This window comes from Centroberyx gerrardi, chromosome 22 (genome assembly GCF_048128805.1).
Source record: "Centroberyx gerrardi isolate f3 chromosome 22, fCenGer3.hap1.cur.20231027, whole genome shotgun sequence".
NCBI lineage: Eukaryota > Metazoa > Chordata > Actinopteri > Beryciformes > Berycidae > Centroberyx > Centroberyx gerrardi.
In genome coordinates, this window is record NC_136018.1 from 11,111,448 (window position 1) to 11,135,530 (window position 24,083).

Genomic DNA, 24,083 nt, shown 5'->3' on the forward strand with positions numbered 1-24,083 from the left:
TTCAAATAATGTCAGCTTCAGATCAAATTTATGGCACAAAAATGACATATCCATGAGATAAAGATTACAGCATTAAAATAAATACCAATAGATACATTCTGTGTAACACATATAATTCCATTAATTTCTTCCAGCATATAGAAGTGTGAGAGGAACCATCATCATTTCAAACAGCAGTGTTCCTCTTCCACAAAGCTCGGTGCACAAGGTACCAACATAGTAAGCTCTAATAATACTAAGTCAGTAGATACATTCTGTGTAATTGCATGTGATAAGTACTATCAGGCAATACTTAGCTGCTCTTGGAAGGGGTTAGGTACATAATACTTGAGCATTATTGAGGAAGCTATGTTGTACGACAGCATATGTGATATATAGTTTAGAAAATAACCGTGAAGAATGGAAAAAATGAAGTTATGGGTATGGTCTAGACTCTAGAGATGTGATATTGAGGTTTGAAGGAGGAAAATGCCAAAAAAAAAAAAAGCAATCAGGAAGTATATATTTCGGTGAAGGAAGAGGGAGTGATAACCTGCAGATACTACAATGAGGTAGAGGATGCAGACAGGTTAAGTGGACAAGGAGAGTGAGTTCCAAGTAACGAGTAGAAAAAAAATAAAGATTCATTATAGTTGACAAAGGCTGATGCTAGAGAGAGGGGTAGAGAAAGGCAGAGTTATAGTCGGGAGGAGGAGAGCTCCCCTCCTCAGACTCCCAGTCGCACGGCAGGACAGACGGCTCATCGTCATGGAGACCTGTGATGTCATCGCACAGGCAGGGCACCTGGTTCTCCCGGCACTTACTGAAGGTGAAGAACCTGAATACACACACACACACAAGTTATTGTCTTGTTTGTGCCGTGTTACATGAACACAGCAGCGGTTGCAATCATGTAATGTAAGACTTCTTCTTCCAGTCTTGACTTTGTGTGATCATTCAGAGAGGATTACAGTCCGGACAGAGCGGCGAGGAAAGTAAAGGGTTAAGAGGTCAGGGATTACAAGTCACCACCTGCTGAATTTCCTGCTCTTGGTGCCGCCGCTCCATGTCAGACGCTTCAGCTCCTCCGATGGCAGGACCATCCCACTGTCACACTGCTCATCCTGAAACACACAGGTCACACACATGCAGTGCATCAGGGAGTTCTTAGTTTGTGCCTCTGTTTGCTTCTATTTGTGCTGAAATGAGTCAATTCTCACTATTAGTTGTTGTGCATTTATTGTCTCCTCCTCTGTGTGTGTGTGTGTGTGTGTGTGTGTTTTCTTACATCAGGGTTAGCTGGCTCCTTGCACGGTAGCTCCTCAAAGGTCTGAAGTATGGCCATGCCCCTCATGTAACTGGGTGGATCAGATTAAGATTCAAAACAAAAAAAAGTTCAAAAGGTTACACTGAATTTCTCTTCCTTCTCAACCATATTCCTGTTTTGTGACCTGTTGTTTTTTTCTCTCCCATCACTTCCTCCTCTACTTGCTCTGAAATGCACCTGTGTTGAAAAAATACTTTCTCCCTTCTCTCCCTTAGCTCTTATTTCCTTACCTACTGTAGCACTTATCTACTATACACAATTACTCTAGGGACACAGTAATAGCTGTAACATCTATTGTCTGACTCACATGCTGCTTACTAATGGTTACTAGTGATGTTTGGTGATCTAGGAATTTAAGCTTATTCTACTGTGGCTCTAAATGTGTTTATTCTGGACGGGAGAGTCAGCTAAATGCCTAAATGTGCCACCATCACAATACTGTAAATGTGAGAAGAGAAGAAAAGAGAAGAATGAAAAACCAAACAGCGATAAACAGTGCACTGTGTAGATATTCTCTCTCTACCCGGATTCATCTTGTACCTTTTCATTTTCTCATTTTCTGCTCTCAGTCAGTAGCAGTGTGACTTCCTTACCCCAGGTTGGTGACTGCATGCGGCTGTAGGTTGGTGGAGAAGTTCCCTGTGTAGCTCTCACTGCTGTGCATGTCTCCGCTCATGAAAGATCCCAGAGGAATATAGTCCTTCCCATCCTGTTCAAGGGCAGCAACAAGGGGGCAAATCTGTATGACCTTATTTTGTGAGTGTGTGTGTGTGTGTCTTTGGTTTTCGTCTAGCTTATCTCTGTTCACTGAATCATTGTCCTGGACAGTGGATAAATGTCACCACCTTATGACAAGTCTATATATAAAATGACTGTAAATGTCACAACCCCATATGAACTGGAGTGTCCTTACTGAAGTTCTCAGTTCGCTGTCTCCATATAAACTTTGTGTGTGTGTGTGTGTGTGTGTGTGTGTGTGTGACCTGACCTGCTGAACCCTTGCCTGTAGCAGGTCTCCCAGTGTCTCCACCAGGTCAGTGAAGGTGGGTCGGTCTGAGGGATTGGCCTCCCAACATGCCAGCATGGTGCTGTAACTGTACACACACACACATGTATAGTGTTTGTTAAATTGCAATCAGAGCACATGCAATATTATCTCTTGTAGGATCTTGAAGGATAATCTTTTACACTTGTTTTAAAGACCAAATCTATAGAGACATACGGGCAGCCCTGCCACACAAAACTATGGATTTGGAGTCATTTTTGTTAATACATGAACTGAGATAATATTGAAATACTAAAAGGCTCAAGGAAGGAGATGTCTGAAAAGCGTATTAGCTTGCAACTGCAAATTCCACTCTTCAGAGATATGGAGATACCTATAACTGATCTACTCTGTGGGCCCCTCCTCTACAGGGAGGTCGGGTTCAGCTACAGGACAGCTGTTTTTAGCAGTTTAGAGCGCTGTGAAAAATATCAACCCACATCTCAGGTGTGCTGTACTCTGGCGCTCGCATCCTTGTGCCCCCCTTCAGCCTGTGGCAGAACTCCTCATCTATGTGAAGACCGGGGTATGGAGAAGCTCCTGTTGGACACACACAAAGAGCAAGACATGAAACACACACACGCAAATACATGAATATGTGAACACACCCAACCCCACACGAATATAGACTTTGATTTAACTCAAGGCTTTCACACACACAGTATCTCCTATATTTTTTTTCTGCTCAAACATTAGAATAAAACACAAATCCCACACACACACACACCATATGCCAGATATGTACATGTCTACTACAAACACGTGGTGGGAGGGAGCGTACCCAAAGAGAAGATCTCCCACAGCAGAATACCGTAGGACCACACGTCACTCTGGGTGGTGAACACCTTGTCGAAGATGGACTCTGGAGACATCCACTTCAGGGGGAGGCGGGCCTGCTCAGCCAATCACAGTGCAGGTCGAGGGTTACAAAGAGCCATTCGTATGAGGAAACGTTAAAAGTTTGACATGTTGAAAAGTCGATGCGATTTTTGTATTCCCAACCGCTACATATCCATTTTTCCTGATGTTCATTGCTCAATATTTCAAAAACATTGACAACAAGTAAACATGTCGTCCCCCACAAATGATGTAGGCACCTCATGGGCCAATCGGTAACAAGAAGCATCATCCCTCCATCCTTTCAAAGTTTAAAGTGATTGATTTTGGCGATGTCTTTGGTGATAAGCGGTCATTGCTTTGCACTCAGTGTAGGCACTGTCCCAACATACTGTAATAATAGACACTCAATGTACACTGCGGCTTCTTCCATCAGTGTAATTGATTAAATGCGAGTGCCAAAGTGCATCATCCCTCCAAGTTTCCTTGTCAAAATTAGACCGGTGATGTCTGAGATATCATGTTCGAAGCCAAAAACTTCAGTAACAAGTAATTGTGATAAGTATTCAAATGGTGGATATCTTATTTATGAACCAAATCCCTCATATATACTCACATCTCCCTTGCGGACGTAGTCGGGGTCTTTGTAAATGTCCCTGGCCAGGCCGAAGTCACAGATCTTCACCACTTTACTCTCAGACAGCAGAATGTTCCGGGCTGCCAGATCTCGGTGAATACACTGATGTAGGTACAAAGAGAAGGAAGAAATGAACCACTTGAAACACACACACACACACACACACACACACACACACACACACACACACACACACACAAATACACACACACAGGGCAGAGGAGTACCAGACCTTGCGAGAGGCCAGAAACTCCATTCCTCGTGCCACCTGGAAGCTGAAGGAGATGAGATCCTTCAGGAACAAGGGAGAGTTGGAGACAGACTTTGGATCTGGAGAGAGAGAGAGAGGGAGATATTTGACACAAGGATCGGATGTCACTTTCCCTTTTTGTAATGATCTAGATGCAAGCGCTGATATAGAAACCTTTCTTGGATGTTAAGAGGACAGTGATCAAGCAGCTTGAATATGCACCAACAGAGGAACATATTTAATCGTCTTCTGTCTTACCCTGGTCATTGTCCTTCTTCTCTCTCTCCTCCTCAAACCCGGAGTTAATGCTGCTCTGGCTGCTGGAAGCGCTGCTCACACTCCCCGGCCCTCCATCCTTTCCTCCAATCAGCTGAGAGGGAGTAAAATCAATTGACTCTGATTGAAAATCATGTGGCAGAAAGAGCGAAAGATACTGAAATGGATACAGACAAAGGAGGTTAATGGCATAGAGATAAAACAGTTTTATCTCTATGGTTAATGGTTAGAATGGAGAGGCTGGTTTGTGGTATTTTTGATCAACATGTGGTAGCAATTTTAAGCTGTTCAGTGCAGTATATATTTATTTTTAGCGCTATTCTGCATTTTGTAGCTCTGTTACAGCAAACATTGTACTAGAAAATTATATTAAGTAACACAGACCATATCAAGAATGCTGATCAGCATGTGTATGATGTATTGAAGCGTTGCAGATGTCACTATCACGCTTTGATTTTGAGTTATGTCAGCTTAAACTTTGTGAATAAATGTAGGAAACGCACCTCTTGCTCTGGTACAGATAACATCTTAGAACCTTGAACAGATTGCAGAAGCGAGGTTTTGAGTATGTATGATTTTGTGTTTGCGTGTTTGCCGTGAGGGGGGAATTTATTTAGCACTTAACCGAGACGGGAAGCTGAATGTGAGATATGTATGTCATGTGTGTACTGTATGTGTGTGTGTGTGTGTGTGTGTGCGCTGTGTGTGTGTGTTTGTACGTGTGAGATATGGCCATCATGACACCATCTGGGTGTGTATGTGTGATTGTAGACATGGGTGGCTGAAAGCTGTTGAGCTGAACTCACCCTGTTGTGCACAAACACCTCCCTCTTGCTCTTCAGGTAGGTAGAGAGATTTCCATAGCGACAGTACTCCACTATGACCATCAGCGGTCCTGCACACACACACACACACACACACACACACACACACACACACACACGGCCACACACATCATGATTATGGCAAGCATAAGCACAAATACGCATACACAGTCACACGCTCACATAAATGCACATTACACGTACAATATATGCAATGTAGGGACATGTGCACACTTAGAGATGCATGCATGCATGGTAGACACACACACACACACACACACACACACACACACACACACCTCCTGGCTTGGTGCAGGCTCCCAGCAGGTTGACTACATTCAGATGGTTTCCAATGTGGTTGAGGATCTTCAGCTCAGTCATGAGAGCTTTGTGCTCGCTGGCTGTAGCTCCCTCTGGTGGTGAGACAGGAGCAAAAACAGTGATGCTGGAGAGTTCAGTGTGCTAATGCTCTCACACACAACTCTAAACAATATGAATATTTAGATAAGACACTGTAGAGACAATCCTGGAAGTGCTGCTGCTTGAGTAAGATACAGTTTTATTGTGGTGTATTGCTGACACTGTGTAAAGAAAAGATCATTTGTTCTTCATAAACAATAAATAGTTCTATTCTATTCTATGCATGCAGTCTATTTAAGGATCTTTTTTTTAATCCGTTTTCTACCTTTGAGCATCTTAACAGCCACAGTCCTGCAGCTTGTGGCGTTGTCTATACCGAAGGCAGACGCCTGCATGACTTTCCCAAAGGCTCCACGGCCCAAAGGTTTCTCTGAGAGAGAGAGAGAGAGAGAGAGAGAGAGAGAGAGAGAGAGAGAGAGAAAGAGAGAGGGAGAGAGAGAGAGAGAGAGAGAGAGAGAGAGGGAGAGAGGAGGAAGAGTGAGGTGTGTTTGTGTGTTAAATTAAGCTGCTTCATTAATTAGTATTATCATCCATCATAGACATCAGTACAGTGCATCCAACTGGAGCACATTCTTAATCCCACCCTAGCGATAGCAAGAGCTGATTAGTTCCAGTAAACATAGTTTACACACCGCCGGCAGAGTTGATTAGTTCACCACAGACAACACACACAGTCTGATTAATGGAATGAGAGGCACTCCCAATAATATCTGATAAGACCTCTGAGAAAGTCTTCTCATCTGTTTAGCAATCTTAAATACCTCCCCTCTTTCTCATTGTTATCACATTCCCCATTCATTCCCTCCCAGTTTTATATCACAGTATAAGCTAACATAGAATAAGAAGATCCATTTCTACAGTTTTTCAAAAAGAGAGAACTCAGTATAGCCGTTTCCCAGTGAGGAGTACCTAAACTGAGGCGCTCCCTAGGGAACTCCCATTGGTTGGGATCGTACTGCAGCCTGTCACACTGCTCCTCCATTGGCCCCTCTCCTGTGTCCAGTATGATTGACAGGTACTCCGGCTTGGTGCTGGAGCGGTTTGGCTGAGGAGAAGTGGAGTGTTATGTAAAAATGAAATATTGTGCTCCAACAACAGAAGCAGATGAGCACACACCACACTTTAACCATTAACGGCAATGTTCAGTGGCTACAATTGTTTGAAGGGTGAAGTTTTACACATTGGGACCTTCATCAGACAATCACACACCACATATGATGATGACTCAGGTGGTTTGAGTGGACTGTTCATCACAAATCTGTTGGGTGGAAATCTTGTACCTCCCAACCTCATATATTATAGGTAGTCATATTATCAAGAATATGACTACCTAGAATTACCTAGAATTTTGCAATAATTTTTAAATAGGTTTCACTGGACCAACATTTATGAAATTGAACATGGGAAGGGCCAAGTAAACTTGCAATTCAATAAAAAGAAAGAAAAACATACTTACAAAACTTTCACACAACAGCAGCATTATACTCATCAAATACGAATGATGATATTCATTCATTTGTTTCATCATACTTATCAGAGAAGAGTGATACATCTTGCTCATTCCTCTCACCTGTTTGAGTTTGCGTATGAAGAGAGTGAGCAACAACCAGAAGAGCGTGGCCACCACACAGGTACAGGTGAGGGTGGGGATTTCCAGGAAGGAGGCTTCTGAGGCACCTGCATGCACACACACACACACACACACACACACACATGCATACAGAAGTCCTTAGTCAGCATCACAGTTCCGCATCAGAAATACGTTGTAAGCACTAGTGTGTGACTGTTCATGATGTGTGTGTGAGAGAGTGAAAGAGACAGATCATTTGTACGTGCTTGATGCTTTCATCATTCCCCACCCTTCCAAATGGAGGCGCTATTCTTTCACTGTCCCACACTGATCCCCACATTTCTAGCCGTCTACCTCCACCGATGTGGAAACCGGCGAGACACTACCACCCATCCTCCTCATTAATCTCAGCCCCAGTTGTTGTTTTTTTGTTTTTCTTTTGGAAGATGTAGAAATACCCAGTTTACTGCAGAGTGGGGCCCTTCGGAGCTGCAGGCTCGGCCCTTCCGGAGGAAATAAAAAAGGGAGACAGTTTCCTTCCTGACTGATCAGAACACAACAACACACACACAGCCACTCCTCTTTCCAGGCCCGGGCTGGGAAGCGTCCGCCACTGCCCAGGGAATGGCACTCAAACAGGGGCAGTAGAACCATGGGGCCTGCCTCTTCTGCCACCGGATGTATATGTGTGTGTATCTGTGTGTGACTGTGTGTGTGTGTGTGTCAGCGAGTGAGGAAAACTGAACAAAAGGCAAAGCAAGTTCCACATTGGAAGTATGCTAGACATACTTTGATATGTGTTTATTTTTGGAAATGGATAAACAGACATATCCTTTTCTGCAATTTAATATTGGGTGAGGCATCTTATAAGCCCTTCTGGGTTTCTAGCCCCATCCTGCACTATGTATAGCCTACATGTTTTTTTCTATTTTGGTCTTAACTTTTTAATAATTGTGCAAATAAATAACTAAACTAAACTAAACTAAACTAAACTAAACTAAACTAAACTAAACTAAACATTGAGGATTCAGTTTCCTCCACACCTCACTGTGTAAATACTAATGCGACTATATATATGACTATATATGCCAGACTCAGGCAAACTGTTCTATTTCCAGAACTTGGAACAAAAGACATTCAGACATCGACGTACCCATATATGGAAGAGACCCATCTTTGACAAGTTCATGGTAAACAGCCAATCAAGGGGAGAGACAGACACAGTTGAAAAACACTATTGGGTCAAGGAGGGAATGCTTACCGCTGACCCATATATAGGCAGAGCTCTCTGCAGACCCCCTCTCATTGGTGGCCTGGCATGTGTACAGGCCCTGGTCCTCCACTGTGATTCGATCAATATGGAGGGCCCCGTCCTCTGGTGTTATGACGATACCTGATGATGAGGAACGGCAAAAATGGACAAACTCTCAAGGCACCAGCTTCTTTACCTTTGAAGTTTGTATGTCTATGGTATTTTTTTTTTTTTTTTTACCTGATCCCTGTGACAGAGTGCCTTCGTTCTTGTACCATGTGATGGTTGGGAGAGGTACGCCGTGGGCGGGGCAGCTGAGGGTGACTGAGCTGCTAACATTCACACTACAGTCTGTCAGATTGTGTAGCAGCACCGGAGGCTCCAGGACTGAAGAGGGACACACACACCATGAGTGTTAAAGAGGATAGTACATATAACTGTGTGTGTGTGTGTGTGAGAGAGAGAGAGGGTGTGAGAGGGTGTGTGTATTTGTGCAATTTTAGCAAATTACCTCAAGATGTAGAATATATACTGTACACGTTGTTCATATTTGTCATAATACAGTAATCGTTATTCATAGACTAAAATAAATTGCTCTTTGTCGGTTTCTCTACGAATTGAAACCAGTTCTATTTCTTCCTGCTGTTCTCTGGAACAGTGCCAGTCTTGGACAATAATGCGCGCTGTTAGTGACACATTTCTGTGAAAGAGTAGCCTCGACTTCAGCCTGTGAGTCAGCTGACTCAAGTTTCTCCTGGGTCCCTTAGTCACCCTGAAATACCCTGCCGTACAAACCCATTTCCTAAAATCCTCAACAATGTAGTATTTCATCATCCGGACTGTTATTAGCCTGTGAGTAAGACACAATGAGTCACAAACCATTTTTCAATTTCCTTCTCACCTTCGGACACTATATTTAGACCAGATGACTCCCAAATCCCAAAATCTCTCTCTCTTTCGGTCTCTGTTTCTTGTCCACCATGTCTGAATTTTTCTTTCCATTTTCCCTTCTTCTTTCTCTCTACATATCTCTCCATATCACTCTCTTTCTGTCTCTCTCTCTCTCTTTCTGCTCCACCTCTCTCTCTAGTAATTCCCCAGTGCTGGTCCTAGGGGAGGAAGTCTACGTGTTGCAGCTCTGATTGTATAGAGAACAGCAGTAAAAGACATGAAGAAAAGTCACTTAACCAAGGCGACTGATTGTTGTTTCCCCTATCTTCCTCCTGGACAACAATTGATGATTGTCCGTGGGCCTGGGGCCTGACAGTGTCTGATTGGCTGATTGTTCCTCTGGCCCTGTGCAGGGGCCTGTAAATGTGGCATTGTGGGAAGTGCCATTGTGTGCTCTTCCTCCAGACAAGAGCTCATTCCCACGTGAAAGAGGTGCTGAGCTGGAGCGCAAGAGCAAAGGCAGGGTGGGGCCCCAGGAAGCCGAGGGGACCCAATTCCCAAGCACCAAGCCCTCTGTGACAGGAGGTGTTTGTTTGTATGTATGTGCAACATATGCGCACGAAATGCAGGTGTTGTGTGGGAGTGGGGTGAGCTCAATTCATTCAATACAAGTGAAACTGCTTTGAAAGTTGGTTATTCGTTTAGTCAAGAAATGACTGCTCAAGGGAGATTTCAAAAGCAGTTTCGAAATGGTTCGAAATAGATTTTGTGGTAGCCTGTGTTGGAGGGATTTTGTGTGTGTGTGTGTGTGTGTGTGTAGATTGTAATACTTACCGTAAGAGTGACTAAAAGTGGTAAAAATATAGTACTGGACACAACAGATAATCATTTACGGTCAGCGTAACGGTCCTTTGTACTCAAGGTAACTAGTTACATAATGTGTTTGTTTTTTTCAATTATTGTAATCCATTATTTGTTACTTTTTAAAATTATGTTGTTTGTGTGTGTGAATGTGTATTTTTCATTCACATGGTTTCATTTTTGTTAGCGCAAATTTAAGAAAAAATAAGTAGAAAAAAGTGAAAATTCCACAGCATCTCATGCAATCTAGGTAAGCTTCATATAAATGAGATTGGCTTACTGTTTGAAAACGCATTGAAAGACTATTGCTCTGTTTTTAAAACAGTAAGCCAATCTCATAAAAGTACTCTAACGAGCTACTTTTAATAAAGAGTAACTTTGTTACGTAAATAATTACTTGTTAAGGTACATAATGAAGTAAAATAACCCATTCCTTTCAAAAGTAACTTACAATAATGATGATGATTATAGATGACGATGAGGAAGAGGAGGAGGATGAGGAGGAGAAGGATCATCTTGATAAAGATGATGACAAAGTTGATAATAAATGTGCGACCCACCTGTGACGGCCACCTGTGTGTCCAGGTGCGTCTCCTGTCCAGTCAGCAGGTGACGGGCGGAGCAGCGGTAGGTTCCGGACTCGCTGGGTGTCAGGTTGCTAAGCAACAGGGTCAGAGAATGGGAGAACTCCCCTGATGTGAGCTGACCACTCGGTTGGGCGTGCTCTGTCCGTACTGTGTCAACCATTCGTTGCCATGACAACGCTGTGTACAGGTACTTATTGGCTACGCAGGTGAGCTTGAAGTCTCCGCCCTCTCTAGGCTCCTCCCCCTGGCTCACACTGAAGCCCCCTGGGACGTCTAGGGGGAAACACAAAGGAGGAGAAGGTGAGAGGAGAGGAGGGGAAAGAAGGAGAGGGATAGGGAAGGAGAGAAGGAAAGAAAGGGGAGGTCGAAGCAGGGTAGTAAAGGGGGGCGAGGTAGGGATGGATGGAAAAAGGGAGGGAGGTGGAGGGAGCAGGACTGGAGGGAGAGAGAGCTCAGATCCAGAACATATAGCCCCTCACTGAGCTCCTGTTGGAAGAATAAGCCCTCTCAGTTTCTCAACATGTGGCTCTGGATCCTGCCCAGTGGCTGAAACCTACACTTTAAGAGTTGACTCGACCAAACCTCCATTTTCTTAACCTTTGATGACAATGTTGAATGGCTATTGTGGGTAAAAGGAGCTAGTGGAATACAGTGAAAAGGCTTTTTATTTACTTTAGCCATTTGAAACTTCCCGTGGAAACGGCGCAAGGGTTTCCTGATGGCAGATAGTGTTTATCTTTCCCGAACACCCCCAGGCCTCCCGAAATAAAGCGGACCCGCCAGTCCAAGGAAGTGCGCCGCACGGGGAAGTGCAACGATAAGAGCCCCAGGTTCCTGTTTCACTCTTGCTCACACACTCAAAGCTTGGCCTGCGCACACTCACTCACACACACACACACACACACACACACACACACACCTTTTTGTGTATCCATGGTAACAAAACCACCCTCACATCACGCACACAACTACAATATGTACACATACACAATGCATGACAACTACTTTGTCCTGCCAAGTATTGTAACTTACACTCTTACACTTACTGTGTGTGGTACCTTTAGGCTTTCTAAATTCAAAGAAGTAGAAAGAGATTTTTTTTAAATATTTTTTCTTCTTTTGAAGATGTGTCACATACAATCACATTTTTGTGATCTATACATAATAATCTAATACATAATAGATATTTGATTAACTTCCTTGTGTCTTGTATTTAGCAGGTTGCCACACAATAATCATGCAATTTGTAACAAGATACCATTGAAGTAGACCGAAGCAGCATTTTAAAAACATTAAAATACCCTCTAGCATATATCAGACTTTTAAATATGAAAAGTCATATTTCTTCTATATAAAAATATTTGAGCAGCTTTGTGTTGTGATATATTGGCTGATGGTACAAGCATACCAGAGTGCTATAGGAGCCGCCCTCCTGCTTGGGACGGGACGTCAAACTCTCCCTTCTCATCGGTGACCCTGCTATCTCTCCACCCGTCCTTGACACTTCTACCTCCCGGCTCCCTAATGGTGGTGTGACCTTGCCACCCCAGTAATGACAGCAGAGTCACGCCATATCTTCTTTTGCAACCTGAAAACTAATTTTCCCACTCCCTGCCCCATCTTTTCTGCTTGCACTCCTGTTAAAAAACAAAAAAACAAGAAAACATTGCTTCCTTTTGTCCCTGGCTCTTATTCCTTTACATAGCATTTTACCTTTCTCTACGTTTCACACACGGTCACTCTGGAATATTCTTATATCAGTTGTATGGGCACTGTGTCTTTCACCCGCTCACTTCTTATTATTGGTTGCTTATGATGACAATCTACACATTTGAGCTTGTTCTACAGTTGCATTCATTGTTGTCAGCATTTGCTGTTCTGGATAAAAACCTAAACTATAAATGCAAAAATGATTTGACTGGCCAACAGTGATAAAACATCAAGCGTGCTGTCCGTTACCCACTTTAAAAGAAAGAGGAAGAAGGAGGGGTGGGGGGTGAGGAAGCCAGAAATGACAGAAAGAAGATGATGAAACTATCTGAAGTGGGTGGGGGAGTGGGAGGGGGGAGTGCGTAGGGGTTTGTGAGGGAACTCAAAATAGTTTTAGTACTGTAATGTGCTGTTTAACCCTTGAGAAAATTGACCAGCTGTGCACAGAAAAAACCCAAACACTTATATGAGGGCATTTAGTGTCCATGACTCATCTTGTCTGTGACTACCTGTGATGTAGAAGTGGAGGTCTAGCTGGTCTGTGCCCACAGAGTTGGAGGCGATGCAGCGATACACTCCAGACACAAAGGCTTCTGCCACAGTCAGGACCCCCACCGTCTGTGGAAACACACACACAAACATCCGCATGAACAAACCAGCACTTAGCACACTCTGAAAAACAGGCACACATATGCTCACACAAACAAATGCATGCACACACACACACACACACACACACACACACACACACACACACACACACACACTCATTACCTCTGCCACTGATAGCAGGGCTCATATTTTCCATGGGCCCATTGAGCGGACAATGGGGATCTCTGAGCCAGGCCTCCTGCCCACTTCCAGCCCAGAGGGCAGCTTAACATGCTAGCTCTCGATTAGTAGTTAGGTGTGTGTGTGTGTGTGTGTGTGTGTGAGAGAGAGAGAAAGAGAGAGAGAGAGAGAGAGAGAGAAAGAGAGAGCAAGAGCAAGGAGAGGAAGAAAGAAGATAAAATGTTGAGGAAAAGTATGTGATGGTCCTGTTCATCACGCTACAACAGTTTTCTTATTTTTGATAGTGATATTTGACATTAGTTACCTTTTACCAATGGAAACTATACTGTGATGTGATGTCCCCTGTCTTTTCTTTATCAAAGTTGTTACGTATGATCCAGCTTTCATTCAGGATGGTCAATTAATTCTAATGCAAATTGGAATTGAATGGATAATAAATGATTTATCTGACAGAGGTATTGTATAGCTATTATACCTTTGTGTGGATCCATATCAGTACACCTTTTAAATATGGTATACCTGCCAGCCTTACCATTAACATAACTCTCTGAGTGCTCATAAAAAGCTGGTGGGCACACAGGGTGCCTCTGAAAACCTTGTTAAAAACCCAACATGGCTCCTCCGTCAGTGACAGACGGTGTGTACTCGTCTGCTCACCAGTGCTGCGCTCACCTTATTCTTTCCCTGAAGTACCTCCTGTCTGTGTGTGACGCTCAGGACGTGGTTGTGTGTGGACGTGCCGGGAACTCTCTCTCTCACCGGGCTCCAGAGCGAGGAGGACAGCGGACACACACACCTTGGAGGAGGAGAAGAGGGACAGGGACTCAGCTGTGTTGACACAAGTCGTTTTACACTGCTACCAGGTGTGTGTTGTGTTTCTGCGTGTGTGTGTGTGTGTGTTCCACAGCTGTGCGCTGCAGGAGGAAGACCGGAACTACAGAGAAATGCCTTGATCATCGTTATCTTCATCATCATTCACATAATCATCATCACCACCTGCCCATTTTTATCAGTAACATCATGTCCTCTAGCCTGTACAATAACCATTATCCTCATCCCATGTTATGTGTGTCGGTTAGGGCTGACAATAGTGAATCTTTGGAGTGCTATGTAATGCCTGATTGTTCATCTATAGAGGATGCAGAGGTGGTATTGTCATCCTGTAGATCAACTTCCTTCCATTCTTAACAAATCATCCCACATTTCCAGGACAACAGTTTCCCATCCCACTCAAAGACTCACACAAGTCTGAACCTATAGATTACAGACTAGTGAAGCTATGGGAACTGGAGCTTATTCTTCCTCCAGCAAGCTGCTCGTGGTTATTTAGGCATGTCACTTTTCTGATGAGTAAAGCTGAAATCATACAGGACCTGACAAAGAGAGAAAGAGAGCTCTATACACACCCTTGATGGGTGAAGGAGGAAAGTGAGTTAGAGGAGATGACTGTGCATGCAACACTTTTAGATGTACTTCTACATATCTCAAATAAATAATTGTTTAATAAGTTGTGGTGAAGATTTTATGAAAAGCAAAAAACCTTTATGAAAAAAGTAATCTCGACCATCTTTCTTGTTCTTACATTTGGTTAAATTTGGGAGTTCTCCTTCCTCCATTGTATTACTCTGGTAGATGGTGCATTAGTAAACTACACAGTAATTGATACTGTCTGGAGATACACGCAATCTACCTCCCTCTCTCCTTTCTGCAGTCTTTGCCAGTGACGAGTTGCTGAGCACTGCAACCCTGATAAACTCTGTAAATACCACTGTTAAATGTCAGTCAATGAATATGTCATGTTCAAGGGTTGTATATTTTTAACTATCAAAACTATCAAAATGGACAAAGGTAATACACTGACTTAAGCGCCGCGCAGTGGTTAGTTATGTAGTAGTTTTATTATGCGCGCACCCCCACTGCGCTGATTCCAATCCTAGGGTTACGCGCGGGGACACGCAGCTTCCTGCAATATTAGCACCTGAGGTGATAAATATGTAAATCAAGGCGTCCACCTTCACATTATGATACGCGGATTTTGACTCTAACTTAAGTCCATTTGTACGTTACTTTCCTGACGCAATATGCAAGTCTGCAATATGTGTAGCGAGCCCATCAGTCAGTGATGTAAAACACCAAATCTGCATAGCTTACTATTAAACGTCAGAAACATCGGATATGAGTAGATGATTCACAAAAAACATGAAGCAATAACCAGTATCAGTAAAATTAATCGATATTAAAAACAATCACACGATCTCAGGCCACTAAATCCTTCACGGAACGCTTATTAATGCGCTTTTACGCACGGGCTGACTTCTCGTCTCTAGTCCTACTTTTACACTCTCAAACACAGCTTCATCTCATCCACGAGTCGGCTGAATTCATAAGGGATCATAAAAAGAGACAAACAGCCTGCAGGGCGCACGGACGTGCTGCAAACGCAAAGTGCAAAGTGCGTCAGCGTTTACGCATGAATGGGACCTCGATGATTGAGCTGTGCCGCGTATTTGCAGAGCCAGATCCCACAGCAGAAATCCCTGCCGTGCTACTCCAGATAGCACGCGCCCTCTGCATGCTGGTGACAGGGGATGAGACTGACGTGCAAAGACAGACGATCAAGGACAAATTCCTTCGTGTTGCGGGCTTTCCGAACGTCATAGGTAATACTGACTGTACGCACGAGACCATCAGGGCGCAGACCGCACAAAACAAATAAATATAAATAGACAACATTCTATGATAATTCAGTTGTTATGTGACGCAGGCCATAACAAGTGCTTGCGCAGAAAGCAGGGGTTGCTTTAGGGAACTCACCTTTAGACACAAACCTATTTTTTTTATGTAAAAAAAATATATCTCTCAGTAATTTCTTATAGGCAAAAATGCAAGACAGCCTAAATCGTTTCAGATTTTGCAAGTAGCTATATTTTATTATGTTTAAATTAATCTCCCATGGGTATGTTGCCAATTCGGTCAAAAGGATCTGGCTGCAGACGTGCAACTATTGCCACTTCATTGTATTTTCTGTAGGCTATATTTTGGGTCATTTACCAATACACAGGATCTGATGTAACTAGCACTTGTGCTATTCTGGGAGAGCACCAATGTAGAAAGCTAGCTCATTATGACTATCTTTTACTTTGCTGTTATATACTAATGCTGCTGAGGACACACCAGTATAGCCTATTCCCCATCTGTCTGTCTGTGTGCCTGTCTGTCTGTCTGTCTGTCTCTATCTATCTATCTATCTATCTATCTATCTATCTATCTATCAGTGAGCAGGGGAAATTATGGCATTTGGTGATGACACCATCCACAATTCACTTGGCAATAAAAATCATGTTTGTAATGTGTGGGATGAGTGTGGAACTATGAATTCCTGAATGAAAAGGAGTTCTACCAGTCTAAGGTAATTACATAACAATTACATCAAATAATTTTTTTGATTTGAGGTGTCAAAGGAAATGTATTCGCATCATCAGCACTATATGTCTATCAAATATCTCAATGTTTTGATAAGATGCTGAACAATGGCCTGTGATAAGTGTATCCTCTGCTTCAGATATTCACTTAGCTCCTAGCTCATGTGTTTCTCATATTCCTGTCATTGATTTTAAACCCCACAAGCACTACAGTTTTAATGATCAAAATCGCCCTACAAATGTCTTTTTATCCTCAAGTCATTTTCTTTCCAATAGGGCACACAATGACTTTGATCTGGCTCGGGCTACCAGTTCTAACATACTGGTTGTCACAAATCCATATAATATCATCCTCATTCCCAGAATATTATGCACTCGGCAGAAATCTAGACTAAACAGTGTTTCTGTAAACAATCTTTTACAAATCAATACCCAGCCTCTTGACATAATGCCTGCATCTTCTGTTACCGACAAGCACATGTCAGATTTAGAATCTCTGCTTGATTTTAAAGCACGCCATGGTCTGGGTCTCTTGCATCAAATATCCGGAGCTTAATCCCAAAGTTAGACTTTGTCAGTGTTATGATGCATGAATCATCTGCGGACATCTTTATCCTCACTGAAACCTGGCTTAAGAGAAAAAGAGGCCTTGGAGGATATGGGTAAGCTGTTTTCATATTATGCCTCATCTGAATTAATTATTAATTATGGGTGACCTGAATCTTGATTGGCTCACTAGTAACTCTGCTGGGCTAAAGGAGCTATGTGCTGAGTTAAATCTCACTCAACTGATATCCAAACCTACTAGGCCAAATAGTAAAGATCCTTCAAAATCTACATTGATTGATGTTATAGTAACAGGCCTCATAAATACTTAGCCAATGGGGTCTTTGCCCAGGATATCAGCTATCACTGTCCGATTGCATGTATTAGAAATACTAAAATTATGAAATATAAAGCTGGTATTATCACAAAAAGGAATTTTAGACATTTTGTGGAACAAGGTTTTCTGCTTGACTTGTGCTATTTTGATTTAGGAAGAATATACCATTCCTGAACCTGACTTGGCCCTAGATCACTTCTCTAATGTTTTTAATTCTATAGCTGATAAGCATGCCCCTTATAAGAACCTCCATATCAAAAATAGGTGCAATCCATGGTTTTCCTCAAAAATCTCTGCTGCTATTGATATCAGAGACAAGAAATGGTCCAGGGCTAGAACTGCAGGCTCTCAGGTTGACTGGCAGAGCTTTAGACAAGCGAGAAACCAGTGCATTAGCCTCATGGGAAAGCAAAATCTGGCTTTTTACTTGTCCTCTCGCAATACAAATGCATCTAGTTTTTGGAAGAATGTGAATTATTTGAAAAAGAAATCCGCCACCTCTCCCCCCTCGCAAATTAACTGTGAACATGGTCTTATCACTAACAAATCAGATATGTGTGAAGCTTTTAACCATCATTTTATCTCCTCTGGGCATTTATTTGACAGGCTGTCTACTAATATCGTCATTGATAACTACACCCCTATTTCTTCGGTAGAAACCCCCACTTTATTCCTCTGTCATGACTATAAATTCTCTTTTAGGCCTATAAATCACACAGATGTTTATAACGCATTAATTAATTTAAATGTAAAGAATTCGACAGGAGAGGACAATCTGGATCCTTGCCTTCTGCTCCTTTAATTGCCACTCTGCTTGCTCGCATTTTTAATCAAACAATTTTCTCAGGCAGCATCCCCAAGGTTTGGAAAGCTGCACAGGTTTTTCCCCTGCATAAAGGTGGCGATGCCAGTGGTCTAAACAATTATCATCCTATTTCCAAGCTTTCCTGTCTCGCCAAAATTTTAGAATCATTAGTTAATGCACAAGTAAGAGCCTTTTCGGGCAGGTATAACATTTTACAGTCACAGTAGTCAGGGTTTAGACCTGGTCACAGCACGGTAACAGCTTCAACTCTGGTAATAGATGATATTGTCAACTCTCTGGATAAAAAACAACATTGTGCCGCACTCTTTGTTGACTTATCGAAGGCATTTGACACCGTGGATCATAGCATTTTACTGTATAAGTTGTCTTCCATTGGATTTGATGATGCTTCTCTTAACTGGTTTTCTGCTTATCTTTCTGGGAGAACTCAAGTTATTGGTGCTGATGATGTTAGATCAAGCTCACTTGAAATTAATTAATTAAGGAGTTCCACAAGGGTTTGTTCTTGGCCCACTACTTTTCACAATTTATATAAATAATATATTCCTTCCAACACCATACTGCAATGTCCATTTTTATGCTGACGACACAATCTTGCATACCTCTGGCTCCTCATGGCTGTCTCGAACTTGCAGTCCGCCTTTGATACTTTTCAAATATCGTTAGTCAATCACAAACTTGCCCTGAACTCTGATAAAACTAAATGTATGTTTTTTTTTTTTCAAGGTCTCACTGTGTGAATGGCATTATAACTAATATTGGTATTCACACTTTAAATGGACCCCAAACTGAAACTGTAGATTCTTATAAATACTTTGATTTGGCTGGACACTAAACTATCCTTTAAGACCCATGTAACACCTCTCTCACAGGCTGAAAGTTAAAATGGGATTTCTGTATAGAAATAAAGCCTGCTTTTCAATGCCTAATACAAACATTTTTGTACAGTTTACAATCATGTCTGTCTTTGATTATGGAGACACTCTGTATTCACATGCTGCCCCTTCCACGTTAAAACCACTTGATGCAGTGTACCATAGCGCCCTCTGTTTCATTACTGGTGATAAATTTCATCTTCACCACTGTGTCCTGTATGAAAAAGTGGGATGGTCTTCTTTGACAAAAAGAAAGGAAATGCACTGTACTTTGTTCATTTATAAGGCTCTGCTAGGAAAATTACCCCTCTGTTCTCTAATCACAATTAAAGCCAGTAAATATCTCACGATTACCTAATCTTAGATGTTCCACATGTAAATACAAAGCTCGGCAGAAAAGGTTTTCGATACTATGCTCCTTACAAATGGCATGATTTGCAAAGGTCTTTGAAATTAGAATCCCTTGTTTCTGTAGAAAAGTTCAAATTCTTAATCCGTGATTTTCCTATCATTGACTGTAACTGTTTCCACTAATTTGTCTTCGATTGCTGATTGTTTGCTGTGTAGCAATGTATGAATGAACTTTTTTATACAGTATCTGTTCTGTTGTTAGCAGGTCTCTCTTGGAAAAGAGATCTTGATCTCAATGAGACTTCCTGCTTAAATAAAGGAAAAAAATAAAAAAATAAATAAGTCCTATGAAAGCAAGAGTACCATCAGACCCACAATGTAAAAACACTGGTTCAATTAATCATCATCACTGTATATGATTATTGTGACACTGTTCATTGATCTTCTGTCTGTTTATAGAGGTTTTGGTGCCCATTTCAAATTCCCCTCTCTGTCTATCTACAGTATATCTGTCTTTGTCTGTGTCTCTGTCTGCTCTCACTGTCCTGTGCCGCTCCCTCAGGATGGTTCCTCTCCTCTCCCTGCCTGATTGCTCTTCCTCTTCGCATAGATAGGAACAGCCCACCCTGTGCATGACACCAAGGGCCCTGACACTCACACACACACATAAGCACACACATACACACACACACACACACACACACACACACACACACACACGCAGGTACAAACTACTACCAGTTAACTCTCCCACGCCTCCCAGGAAAAGCTTTCTCACTCAATCTTACACACAAAACACACACACACACACACACACACACACACACACACACACACTCAGACACTCACAAAAAGGCAAGAGATATGATTTGTTAGATGGTTAGATGCATGGATACAAACATGGTTAGACACATAAATGAACACGTAAGCATATACAGTCGTTCCACAGCCACATTCACACAGTGTGTGCCTGCCAACAGGGTGAGCGGTCGCCTGTTTAATGTGATATACACAAAGAAGGAAATATGAATGAGAAGTCCCAAGTTGTGTATCAGTGGGGGTCATCTCCTGCCTTTTCTTCCTGTCCTGTCCTGTTGCCTAAAATACACTCTAACCGCTGCCCCTGTCCGTTCCTGTCTCAGACCCAAAATAACCACACAGCCATATAAACCAAGCCACAAATAAGCAAAGTTTAATGCAAAAACACAAACGACTGATATAACACTTCAAACCAATACATCTTAACAGTTTCATACACGTTTGGCAATTATTGTCATTTATCATATGTAAGTTAGTTGTATAAAATTATTAAATATTAGACTCATATATTACTCATAGAACATCTGTATACAAGGAATGAATCACATTGGGAGAGACCCGTAGAATGGGACACTTGTGTGGAGGTCACAGACACACACACACACACACACACACACACACGCAGACACACGCATGCACGTCCGCACAAACACACACACACATTCCTGCTGCTTGCACAAGTATACACATGCTCACATAATATACACACACTTTACACACACACACACACACACACACACACACACACACTCACAAAGAAATGGACTACAATTAAACACTTATGGCAGTCATCCTCTTAAAATGGCTTGTTGTATCACACACACTTGTTGATTTTAAGGAACTTTCAAATACGAAGACAAAAGGTGAGATATACTGACATCATTTGACACACAAACAGAAGACATAAGTTGACATAGGATGACACTGGACGACATAGGATGACATAATATGACATAGGCTAGTCATAGTCTCTGGTCTGGGGAGACTTCCTACATGGTAGGCGTCTGTGGACCGTCAGTCTTTTAATAGAGAACTGTAGGCATCCCATAGTGAACAACACAAAGCTTGTCCTCTCTCCTGTTTGCCCGTCCAAGGTGAGTGCATTTTGAACTTCTACTCATGACTAAAATCGGAACAGAACTCACAGCTTTCGTGGATGTCAGAATCAGATCAGGATGTCAGGGCTTAGGACAGGCACGGTTCATGCACCCATTATAGTACCACTCTAGGACACAAAAGGCAAAGCAGCTCCAGAAATGTGGCTAGTGGATGGATGGAATTGCACTTCTTCTGGTTCAAAAATGTCTGAGAAAAGTAATGTAAAAAGCGTAAAACAAGTACAGGGTGGCTGGGTGGGAGGGGAGGATACAAACGTGGGCAATGAAGGAAATAAATAAATAATAATCATTAAAGCAGATATCCTTATATCCTCAGTGGCGTGGCATTTATTTTCTTCCTCTTTTCCTGCGATCTCCAAGCAACTCCTCGTCTTCACTGCTCAGCAGTGTTCCAAGTCACTTTCCTCACTTTCCACACCGGTTTGGGGTCACGGGGGCGTCACATAGGGCTGGTGATGTCACTGAGGGTTCTGGCTGCTATGGAGAAGTATTGATGAGTGTGTGGAGGGGTGAGGTGGGGGGTGGGGGGGCTTGAGCGGGGGAAGGCGGCGGGGGGTTGTTCTTCTGATGAGGCGGAGGACGGTGGGTCGGGGTGGAGGGCAGAGCTGGCGAGGGAAGGGGTTGGAGAGGTATGTGTGGGGGGCAGCAGAGTTGGGGTGGAAGGGGGTGGGGTGAGGGGGTCTCAAGAATAGATCAAGCTCTTGAGGAAGCGGACTGTGCCACGTTTGAAGACGAAGGGACAATCACGCTGCTGGGAAGCGTCTCGCGTCGGGGAGGAAGCCAAACAACGAGAGGAAAAGCGCTCTGATTTTCGCACAGGAAGCCCAGTGCGCCTCCTGCCCGGGCCAGATAAGAGCGCTGCGGTTCCCAGGGCCAGACCCAGGAGTGGACCAGGACCCAGGACCCAGGACCCAGGACCCAGGACCCAGGACCCAGGACCCAGGACCCAGGACCCAGGACCCAGGCCCTCTCAGCCTGGCCCGGCCCGGTCCACTGTCCCTGGGCCTCCTCCAGCGCGGCGTCAGGCTCGTGGTGCAGCCGAGCTGCAAAGAACAAGGGCCTAGTGAGGATCCAGCCAGTCACTCTCAATCACTAGTCTAATGTAACACACTCAACACAGTCACTGAAACCAAACCAGAACCAGAACAGAGCTTTACAGAGGACCATGGCTGAACCAGTAAAGAGGCCAAATGTAATCTGCTGGGACATTACTGTGTACTATCACTTGAATTACTTACATAATACCCAATCAGGATGACTTACATTAAATATTAGCCATCAATTGAAGGAAGAATGTTGATTGATTTTCAATGAAGTATCATACTTGGCAGATTTTCTTCCACCTGCAGATTGCATCTGACCCTTCTGTTCTCATAATGAAACAAAAACAAAGATGCTCTCATACATACTGGACTTCCGCACAATACCAAAGTGCGATAGAAGCATAACGCCAAAATAAATGATTACCTCAACGTCTCATCCTGTCTTTATATACAGAGCTACTAATGATAAAGGAAGGATTCTGGAAGATGAAGAATTTGCCTCAGTGTAGCCAGTTTCAGTCTAACAATGAATATCACAAGCTCACAGAGACATGTTGGCATCGTCAGCTGGCCAAAAAGATGAGCATGTTCATTATATAGATTGTATTTGCAGATACGGAGGGGTGAAACCACGTTGGAGGCATGTAGGCATGGCGCCATGTGAGAGTGCTGGGGTTAAGGGTCAAGTACACTGATGATGTCAGTGTGTCTCAGAAGGGGAATAGAATATGGGCGGCTGCTGTGGAGCTCTCAGGTAATACTTAACCTTTCTGACTCGGTCATAACCAACACAATAAGTGTCTGACCTCCGAGAACCGCTCAATCATGTTTTTGCCAAGTGCTTGCTTGACTATACATGTGTGTGTGTGTGTGTGTGTGTGTGTGTTGGACTAAATGACTGTCCCAAGGCATCACCGGGCTGGGCCATTTCTCATGAGAACTTTATATATAGTGTGTGTGTCAGATATAAGAAAAAGCATCACAGGATGCAGTGTGCAATCACAATAATAAACAGGCCTCTCACCCTGCGTCCTGCACAGGAAATTCATTAAATCATAGCGTTTGATTTGGAAACCAACAAATCGTGACTGAGAGCACGGAACTGGCCCCTATTGAAGTGTGTTTTTTTCTCTGCCCTTTCAAGTCTGGGTTACACTGTGTACTGTGTCTGTGAATGTACCAGGCACACACACACACACACACACACACACACACACACACACACACACACACACACACACACGCGTACGCATACATACGCTACACATTCATATACACTTGAACAAACATATGGAAAAAGATGTATAGACAGTAAGGGAACAAACATATGGGGAAAGCGTCACATGAAAGCATGCACATAAACACAAACATGATGAAACACACACACACACACAGACACACAAACACACACTCCTACACATGAAAGGCCTCCAAAGGCATCTGTTCTGGTTACAAAAAGGAAACCCTGTCTGAACACATGCTGAAATA

At 43.0% G+C, this 24,083-nt stretch overlaps 1 protein-coding gene across 2 annotated transcripts in view; it reads right to left on the reverse strand.

The window, feature by feature from the left end:
- Nucleotides 1-11: 11 nt before the first annotated feature.
- flt1 (fms related receptor tyrosine kinase 1) overlaps nt 12-24,083 on the reverse strand; it is a 38,165-nt gene continuing 14,093 nt past the window's right edge. The window contains exons 11-30 of one of the 2 annotated variants that reach the window (XM_078291403.1): nt 13,931-14,054; nt 12,976-13,084; nt 10,730-11,029; nt 8,658-8,804; nt 8,427-8,558; nt 7,166-7,272; nt 6,505-6,640; nt 5,861-5,965; nt 5,475-5,588; nt 5,158-5,246; nt 4,334-4,445; nt 4,058-4,155; nt 3,805-3,927; nt 3,133-3,244; nt 2,792-2,891; nt 2,295-2,400; nt 1,900-2,015; nt 1,268-1,337; nt 1,012-1,103; nt 12-817 (exon numbers count right to left, since the gene is read on the reverse strand). In XM_078291403.1, coding sequence (XP_078147529.1) covers nt 649-817; nt 1,012-1,103; nt 1,268-1,337; nt 1,900-2,015; nt 2,295-2,400; nt 2,792-2,891; nt 3,133-3,244; nt 3,805-3,927; nt 4,058-4,155; nt 4,334-4,445; nt 5,158-5,246; nt 5,475-5,588; nt 5,861-5,965; nt 6,505-6,640; nt 7,166-7,272; nt 8,427-8,558; nt 8,658-8,804; nt 10,730-11,029; nt 12,976-13,084; nt 13,931-14,054 — 2,461 coding nt within the window. In that variant the 3' untranslated portion in view covers nt 12-648. Of the gene's footprint in view, nt 818-1,011; nt 1,104-1,267; nt 1,338-1,899; nt 2,016-2,294; nt 2,401-2,791; nt 2,892-3,132; nt 3,245-3,804; nt 3,928-4,057; nt 4,156-4,333; nt 4,446-5,157; nt 5,247-5,474; nt 5,589-5,860; nt 5,966-6,504; nt 6,641-7,165; nt 7,273-8,426; nt 8,559-8,657; nt 8,805-10,729; nt 11,030-12,975; nt 13,085-13,930; nt 14,055-20,817; nt 22,596-24,083 lie in introns of those variants that run through there. The other variant, XM_078291402.1, reaches the window with a different exon arrangement.